Source organism: Gekko japonicus, unplaced genomic scaffold (genome assembly GCF_001447785.1).
Source record: "Gekko japonicus isolate JY-2015 unplaced genomic scaffold, Gekko_japonicus_V1.1 scaffold790, whole genome shotgun sequence".
NCBI lineage: Eukaryota > Metazoa > Chordata > Lepidosauria > Squamata > Gekkonidae > Gekko > Gekko japonicus.
In genome coordinates, this window is record NW_015163626.1 from 93832 (window position 1) to 102947 (window position 9116).

The window sequence follows — 9116 nt, forward strand, 5'->3', positions numbered from 1 at the left end:
TAAAGGGACGGAGCCGGTGCGCTGGAGCGCCCGGCGGGGGGGGGGGAGGAGATGTTTCTCAACAGAGGAAGCGCTTCAGACGTGCAGCAGCCGGGAAAAGCCTTGGAACCGGATCCGGGGAAGGTTTACTTGCAAGTAAGTCACTGGGGGCCGCGGCAGCGAGGAATGAGGTCTTCGATCTCGGAAGAAGAGAGGGAGGCGGCTGCCAGCATCCCCTTTTCTCTACTCTGTAAATTGGGGGTGGTTTTTTTTTTTGGGGGGGGGGAAGGAGGATAATCATCGTCTTCAGGTCCAAGAACGTTCAATGCATGAATCTGGCGTTCAATTGCTGGTCGTTTTAACTCTGCATAAAAAAGAGACGCTGCTGCTGCTGCTGTCAAGCCGGAGGGTCCTCCCAGTCCGCGGTGGGAAATAATTCCTGCACAATTGGGGAGGGTGGGGAGCTCAGTGGAGTCTAATACCGCAGAGCTCAACCTCCAGCGCAGGCAGCACCCGTGTATGGGATGTACTAAAAGGAAGGACAGGATTGCCCATTGGAAACAATGGGAGACGCTGGAAGACCCATTGGAAAGAATGGGGGCCAGGAATACTTGCATGGGCTCCATTAGAAAACATTAGAGTACAAGTAAGTGCATTCGCGATGGGCAATCGCTGTCCTTAGGTTTAGTACGTCCCTGCAGAGCGAGTCGGGACTCAGGACCCTCCCCTGATTCAGGAGAGGAGAGATCCAAGGAACAAGGCAGGGGTGGGGGGGAGGACTCCGGGAGGGCAGCCCAGGGCAGGATTACTCCCGAGGAGCCCCACTGAGCCGCAGAGGGCGTCGCTGGAGGCAGCCTGGCTGGAGACCGGTCCGCCCGCCTGGGTCCGGGAGCGGCAGCCGGATCCGGGGAAGGTTTGCTTGCAAGTAAGTCATTGGTAAGTAAGTAAGTAAGACTGCAAGAAGATCAAATCAGTCAATCCTAAAGGAAATCAACCCTGACTGTTCCCTGGAAGGCCAGATAATGAAACTGACGCTCAAAGACTTTGGCCACCCAATGAGAAGGGAGCACTCACTGGAGAAGAAGACCCTGATGCTGGGAAAGATGGAAGGTCAAGGAAGACGGGGACGGCAAAGGATGAGTGAGTGGCTGGCCCTAGGGCGCCAAACTGCACCCGCCCCCACCAAAGGCCTGCATCTCGTAGACCAGGTGACTGCTGCCGCAGCTGCCTGTTTCTCCCCGAGTCCGGCAAGCTCAGCAGTTGCCGGACTCGGGGAGAAAGAGGAGGCAGCGGTCTGGGAGATGCAGGGCTTTTGGCAGGGGTTGGGGGGCTTTGGCGGGGGGGGGCTGGGTCCAGTTTGGTGCCCTAAGCTCCGGCCCACGCAGTAGGCGAATGCCTAGTTTGCCTAGCGGGTGAGCCGTCCCTGTGTGGAGGTTCCCATCAGTCACCAGGGCTGGTAGCTAGACTTACCCTCCATGAATCTATCTAGTTCCCTTTTAAAGCTGTTTATTCCTGTGGCCATGACTGCATCCTCAGGCAGTGAACTCAACATTTTAAACACTCTCTGTGTACAGAACTACTTCCTTTTGTCTGTCCTGAACCTACTGCCCATCAGCTTCATTGCATGCCCTCCAGTTCTAGCTTTTTGGGAGAGGGAGAAAAATTTCTCTTTGTCCACCCTCTGTTGTGGCAGGACATCCCTGTGCAGAAGCCGTGCTGGTTTTCCCTCAGCAGGCTTTGCCCTTCAATGTGCCTAACAATTCTGTCTTTGAGTAAAGATTCTAGTCTGCCTGGGACAGATGTGAGGCTGATTGGCCTGTAATTTCCTGGTTCCCCTCTGGATCCATACTTAAAAATTGATGTAACGTTTGCTACTCTCCAGTCTTGTAGTACAGCGGCTGAATTTCATTATCGGTTACATCTATAGATTAGTGGATCAAGTATCTCATACCCTTAAGAACTCTCTAGTGTATGCCATCAGGGCTTTGAGACTACAGAGGGCTTCCTTAGGAGATGTCTATAATAGTTCATACCAGTTTACAATAGTTAATATAGCACAATCACATGAACCCTGATCCACAGACGACAACAAGGCCCCTTCTTCCGATTCTGTAGGGTGACGCTGGGTGTGTCTTCCTGGGTTGGTGATGTTACTTCATCTGCTTTAGGTTCCTTTCTGCCTTTTTGATATATCCCCCACTCCCTCTTCATACCAAGTAAATAAATGAATCTTTTTGCAGTCGGAGGCTGCCCAATAGAAAGGGGAAGGAGATGGAAGAGCAGGACCCAGAAGGACCAGGAACTGGCAAGAGAGCAAGGAAAGACCCCCCTCCCATCCAGGCAGGGAGTGGTGCTGAATTCTGGGAAAGAGCGGTGCCAGAAGTCCTGCCTCAGGAGACGGGAATCTCAGAGGAGCATCACCAGCGTTTCCGGCAGTTCTGCTACCAGCAGGCTGCTGGGCCCCGAGAGGTTTGCAGCCAGCTCCACGGACTTTGCAAGCACTGGCTGCAGCCGGAGAGGCACTCCAAGAAGCAGATCCTGGACCTGGTGATCCTGGAACAGTTCCTGGCCGTCCTGCCCGAGGAAATGCAGCGCTGGGTCAGAGGATGCGGGCCGGAGACCAGTTCCCAGGCGGTGTCCCTGGCCGAGGGCTTCCTCCTGAGTCGGGCAGAGGACAAGCGGCAGGCAGAGCAGGTGAGGGAGCTTCATGCCGTCCATTCAAGCTGTGACCTTCGACCTTAGCCTAAGGCCACCCTGCCCAATATGTGTCCCTCCAGACACTTCACCGGGGCTGATAGAAACCCACAACCTTGATTCTTTCCGCTGTGGTTGGAGCAGCTCTGTCAATTGACATAGGGGTGAGGATGGGCAGGGGCAAGATCCGTCTCCTTGGTCTTTCGCATTCATCCTCTTACCTGTATCCCTTCCTGCAGTTTCAGATGCGGGAACTGTCTGTGAAGATGGGGGAAGAGCAGAAGGCGCAAGCCCAGGAGCGTTCCCAGGATGCCGTCTCCCGTGGTAAGGGTGCCTTGTGCCGAGATCTGGGCACACTGTGAAGGTTTTTGATTAGAAGGTTCAGGACAGGAGGAAAAAGAAATATTTCTGCAGACCACACAGAGTGGACTGGTGGCTACTCACCTGAAGGGGGAATTCTACAGATTCATGAAGGGCAATTCCCTTCTCATGGGAACACAGGAGAATATAAGAGCAGCCATGTTGGATCAGGCCAATGGCCCCTCTGATCCAGGATCTCTGTCACACAGTGGCCCAAACCCAGGTGCCATCAAGAGGTCCACCAGTGGGGCCAGAACGCCTGAAACCCTCCTGCTGTTGCCCCACAAGCACTGTTGCCCCACATAGAGTTCCTGCTATCCCCTTGTGGCTAATAGCCACTCATGGATCATCTATGTGCCTACTAATTCTTTCCTTAATAATGGTTTCCACCAATTTACCCGGTATCGACGTCAGACTGACTGGCCTGTAATTTCCCGGATCTCCTCTGGAACCCTTTTTAAAGATGGGAGTGACATTAGCTACCTTCCAATCCTCAGGAATGGAGGCAGATTTTAAGGAAAGATTACATATCTTTGTCAGGAGATCTACAAGTTCACATTTGAGTTCTTTCAGAACTCTCGGATGTATGCCATCTGGGCCTGGTGATTTTTCAGTTTTTAAGTTGTCTATCAGTTTTAGGACCTCCTCTCTCGTCACCTCAATCTGACTCAGGTCTTTCAACACCCCTCCTGAAATCAGTGGTTCTGGAGTGGGCAAGCACTTCTCATCTTCCACAGTGAAGACGGAGGCAAAAAATGCATTTAGCTTCTCAGCCATTTCCCTATCATCCTTCAATACTCCTTTTACCCCTTGGTCGTCCAAGGGCCCCACTGCCTCCCTGGCTGGTTTCCTGTTTCTAATGTATTTGAAGAAAGTTTTATTGTTGGTTTTTACGTTTTTTGCTATATGCTCCTCATATTCCCTTTTTGCCTGCCTGACCTCAGACTTGCATTTTATTTGCCATAGCCTGTGTTCCGTTTTATCAGCCTCACTGTGACTAGCTTTCCACTGCTTAAAGGAATTCTTTTTACTTTTTACAGCCTCCATTACTCTGTTTGTTAACCATGCAGGCTTTTTCCTATACCTGTTTGTGCCTTTCCTAACCTGCGGAATATATATTTTTTGAGCTTCTAGGATCGTAGTTTTAAATAGATCCCAAGCTTCCCCAATTGTTTTGACCCTTTCTACTTTTCCTTTCAGTTTCCTCCCCACGTGTCCCCTCATATCAGAGAAATTACCCCTTTTAAAGTTAAAAATGGTTGTGTGAGTCTTTTTGGCCAATTCTCTATTTGTACAAATGATGAACTCAACAACATTATGATCACTGTTTCCAAGCGGTGCAATCACTTTTACATCTCTCACCAGGTCTTGAGTGTTACTTAGGACCAAATCAAGGATCGCCTCTCCCCTGGTAGGTTCCGTGACCATCTGCTCCATAGCACAGTCATTTAGAGTGTCTAGAAACTCAATCTCTTTTTCCCGGCTAGAACACATATTGACCCAATCAATGTGTGGGTAGTTAAAATCACCTATTATTACACAGTGTTTTTGTCTAGTTGCTATCTTTAAGGCATTCATCATTTTATAATCCTCCTCTATCTTTTGATCTGGTGGGCGATAACAAACTCCCAGTGTTAAGTTTCCTTTTGGCCCCCCTATTTCAACCCATAGAACTTCCAGAAGCGAATCCAATTCACTTAGCCTCTCAATCTTTCTAGACTTTATACCCTCTCTGACATACAGAGCTACCCCACCTCCAACCCTTCCCCCCCTATCCTTCCGATATAATATATAACCGGGAATCACTGTGTCCCACTGATTTTCCTCATCCCACCAAGTTTCAGAAATACCCACAATGTCTATTTTTCCCTCCCTCACCAAGCACTCCAACTCCCCGATTTTACCTCGGACACTTCTAGCATTTGTATAGAAACAGCTGTAATTTCCCTTACAAGTTAAGCCTGCATCCTTCCTCTTGCTATCTCGAGTCGTTGTCCGGCAGTCCATGTCACCAGCCATGGCCTCTGTGGACAATTTCAATCCACCTCCCTGTAGAAAAGCAACCGGTACCCCCTCACCTCTCTCAGATGAGCCAACCCGAACCAGAGACTTTTCATCTCCTGTCGGCTTTCCCCCAATATTCAGTTTAAAAGCTGCTCTGCCACCTTTTTGATTTTAAGTGCCAGCAGCCTGGTTCCTTCTCGGGACAAGTGGAGACCGTCTCGCCTGTACAGCTCCCTCTTGTTCCAAAAAGAATCCCAGTGCCTAACAAACCTGAACCCTTCCCCTCTACACCATCGTCTCATCCACGCATTGAGACTCCTGATCTGTGCCTGTCTCTCCGGCCCTGCGCGTGGAACAGGTAGCACTTCTGAGAAGGCTACCTTGGAGGTCCTGGACCTAAGTTTCCTGCCCAGCATCCTAAATTTCTCCTCCAGGACCTCACGACTGCATTTCCCCACATCGTTGGTGCCGACATGCACCACGACCACTGGCTCCTCCCCAGCACTATCTACCAGCCTATCTAAAACACGCGTAATGTCCGCTACCTTCGCACCAGGCAGGCAAGTCACCATACGGTCAGTACGCGGGTTCGCCACCCAGCTGTCTACCTGCCTAAGGATCGAATCACCCACTACCAAGAGCCCCCCTCCCACCCTGCTCAGGGATGGTTCCTTGGTGCAAAAGGAGAGCCGCTCACCAGCTGGGGAAGAGGTCCCTTCTGAGGGCACATTCCCCTTATCCTCAGCATGGTGCCCTGTTTCCCCTAGACCCTCATGCTCCCTGACAGCAGCGGGGCTGCCAGATCCAGAGTGGGACGTAGCTAACAAGTCCCCGAGAGTCTTTTCTGTGCACCTAACTGACTGTCTCTGCTTCTCCAGGTCAGCCACCTTGGCCTCAAGGGAGCAAACACGTTCCCTGAGAACCAGGAGCTCCTTGCACCGAGCACACACCCAAGACTTCTGTCCAGTGGGCAGATAGTCATACATGTGACACTCCGTGCAAAACACTGGATAGCCCCCAACCCCCTGCTGGCATTCTGGCTTCATAATTCTTATAAAATAAGTAAATATAATCCCCCTTTTAAAACCCTTTGTATTTATGTCGTTTTTCTTGTTGAAGTCAAATTACTTTACGGGGAAGACAAAGAGCCTAGGGCCTTCGCTTTCTGGCTCTTCTTGGCTTCTTACAGAGCCCCTAGTCTAAGAGTCCCTAGGCTAAGAGCCACAGGCAAAGAGCCCTTTAGCTCGCCCTTCGGCTCATGCCTCTGGCAAGGTGTTTTCTTAAATACTGAATTACTGTCAATCACAGTCAAACAATGCCCCTTTCTCTCCCTCTCTCAAGCAGCCAGGACGCTGCAACAACTCTAAGCGCTTTCACAGACTCCCAGACCAGTTCTCCCACACAATATCCTCAGCTGAATCCCCTCAGCTGAAAGCAAGTAAAAAAACGCTCACCCCTCTAGCAGCTCTGTCTCCTGCTAGTGCTCAGAGCTCAGCTGGGTCATTCAAGCTGTGACTTTCGACCTTAGTCTAAGGCAGGGGTGTCAAGCTCATTTGTTATGAGGGCTGGATCTGACCTAAATGAGACCTGGTTGTGCTAGGCCATGTGTGTCATAAAATGTAATGCCAGGTAGTGGAGAGATAAACTTTAAAAAGGACACAGACAAACACAATTAAAGATTTTCTAAAACTTTTAAGAAAACATGATTAAACCCTAGCACTCTTGCAAATGAGTGCAATGACCAGTTCCCAGGCGGTGTCCCTGGCTGAGGGCTTCCTCCTGAGTCAGGCAGAGGACAAGCGGCAGGCAGAGCAGGTGAGGGAGCTTCATGGCATCTGTTCTAGCTGTGACCTTCGACCTTAGCCTCAGGCCTCCCTGCCCGATATGTGTCCCTCCAGACACTTCACCGGAGCTGATAGAAACCCACAACCTTGATTCTTTCCGCTGTGGTTGGAGCAGCTCTGATGATCGATGCAGGGGTGAGGATGGGCAGGGGCAAGATCTGTCTCCTTGGTCTTTCGCATTCCTCCTCTTACCTGTATCCCTTCCTGCAGTTTCAGATGTGGGGGCCGTCTGTCAAGATGGGAGTGAAGTTCTCGGAGGAGAAAGGGTGTCCTTTGTTGGAAGAGCAGGAGGCACAGGTTCAGGAGCATTCCCAAGATGCCCTCTCACGTGGTAAGGGTGCCTTGGGCCCAGATGTGGGCACCTTGTGAAGTTGTTGCATAGAAGGTTCAGGACAAGAGAAAAGAGAAATATTTCTGCACACTACACAGAGTGGACTGCTGAGACTCAGTTGCCATGGGATGTAATGGTGGCTACTCACCTGAAGGGGGGAATTATACAGATTCATGGAAGGAAATTCCCTTCTCATTGGAACACAGGAGACTATAAGAGCAGCCGTGTTGGATCAGGCCAGTGACCCATCCGATCCAAGACTCTGGGCTCCACACTGGCCCAAACCCAGGTGCCATCAAGAGGTCCACCAGCAGGGCCAGGGCTCCTAAACCCCTCCCGCTGTTGCCCTACAAGCACTGAGAATACAGGGAATCACCGCCCTCCACATAGAGTTCCATCTAGACCTTGTGGCTAATAGCCAGTTGTGGACCTCTGCTCCAGATGTTTATCTAATTCTCTGGAAGCTGTTTAGGTTTGTAGCTGCCACTACTTCCTTCAGAGTGAATTCTACATGTTAACTGAAATATTCCTACATGTTAACTGAAATATTCCTATGTCACGCCCTGACCTGGGTAGCCCAGACTAGTCAGATCTCGGAAGCTAAGCAGGGTGAACTCTGGCAAGTACTTGGATGGGAGACCTCCTTGCAATACCGGAGGCAGGAGGTGGGGGCAGGCTTTATTCAGCCACCTCTCTGAGTATCCTCCAGGCCCACTGTGGGGGTCAGTCAACACAAGTCACAATGACTTCTAGGTGCATACACAAAATCACATTGCGCACACACACACACACATATATTAAAAATGCTAAAAAAGAAAGAATTCCTGTCTCACATACCTTCCATTAGAGGGACTCAAGGTGGCTCAGAAAAGAAAAGTTGACCTGGCACCCCTGGGAGCTTTGGAGGTGGGGCCAGGGGTGGATGTGATGTCACAGTGATGTCGCATCCTGCTGAACAGCCGATACTCTGGAAACTGCTTGATGTTACCCTCGAGTTCTCAGGTGTACTAATGTCATCTCTGGGTTTTTGGACAGATGCAAATGTGATGTATCGTTTGACCTCATTTCTCCCCCCTCCCCCGTTCTCCTGCAAGCCTGAACTCAAAGGCACGTAGGAGGTACCAGCCAGCAGGAGAATGGTGTGCCTGGGCCTTTGGTCTGATCGAGCAGGGATGCTGCCACCACTTTGAGCTTTGGAGTTCACACGATAAATTTCAAGAGTCAGAGAAGTCTGAATTGTGTTGGCAGGGTTTTTAAACACCCCCCCCCCCGGAGGCTCATAGGAACCTGGAGCTTCCCTTCCACCTCTCCCTCAAGTCATTTTGTTGAGTGTAGACAGGGCAACGTTTCACAGCCCTGGGAAGAGGGGTGCATGAAGCAGGACAAGCACAAGGAAAGAAAATTCGAAGTCTAGACTCGGACCCTTTCTTCCAACGTTCTCTCCCTCCCAGGCAGCGAAGAGACAGTGTTGAGTCGTCGTCTTTGTGGAGGAGTGGAAACAGCTGCTGCCCCTGCAGTCCAGGTAGGGGAGATGAGCAGGGGACCACCTGAGTTCCCCCTCCTTTCTCAGGGGGGCTTTTGCTCCTGCAGTTTCTTCTCAGGTGTCCGAGCAAGAGAGGCTCTGAACGCCACACCTCTTACCCCCGCCAACCTCTCCATCCTCCACCCCACCAGGATGCCCGTTTCCTGAGTGCAGTCTTGCCTGGCTTGATCTCTGATCAGTCTGCTTTTTCTTTCAGCGTCCATTTTCCTTTGAGGGGGTGGCCGTGTATTTCACCGTGGCTGAGTGGGCCCTGCTGGATCCGGACCAAAGAGCTCTCTACCGGGAAGTCATGCTGGAGAACTACAAGAGCGTAAGCTCACTGGGTAAGGATCTTTCACAAATGTCAGAGGTGTGCATTCCT

General features: G+C 51.0%; 1 protein-coding gene across 1 annotated transcript in view; it reads left to right on the forward strand.

The window, feature by feature from the left end:
* The window catches only part of LOC107107226, a 76843-nt gene that overhangs the window by 64228 nt on the left and 3499 nt on the right, over positions 1 to 9116 (forward strand). The window contains exons 12-14 of the mRNA XM_015407485.1: positions 2542 to 2673; positions 2913 to 2997; positions 6997 to 7212. Of these exons, the coding sequence (XP_015262971.1) occupies positions 2542 to 2673; positions 2913 to 2997; positions 6997 to 7212 (433 nt within the window). The remainder of the gene's footprint in view (positions 1 to 2541; positions 2674 to 2912; positions 2998 to 6996; positions 7213 to 9116) is intronic.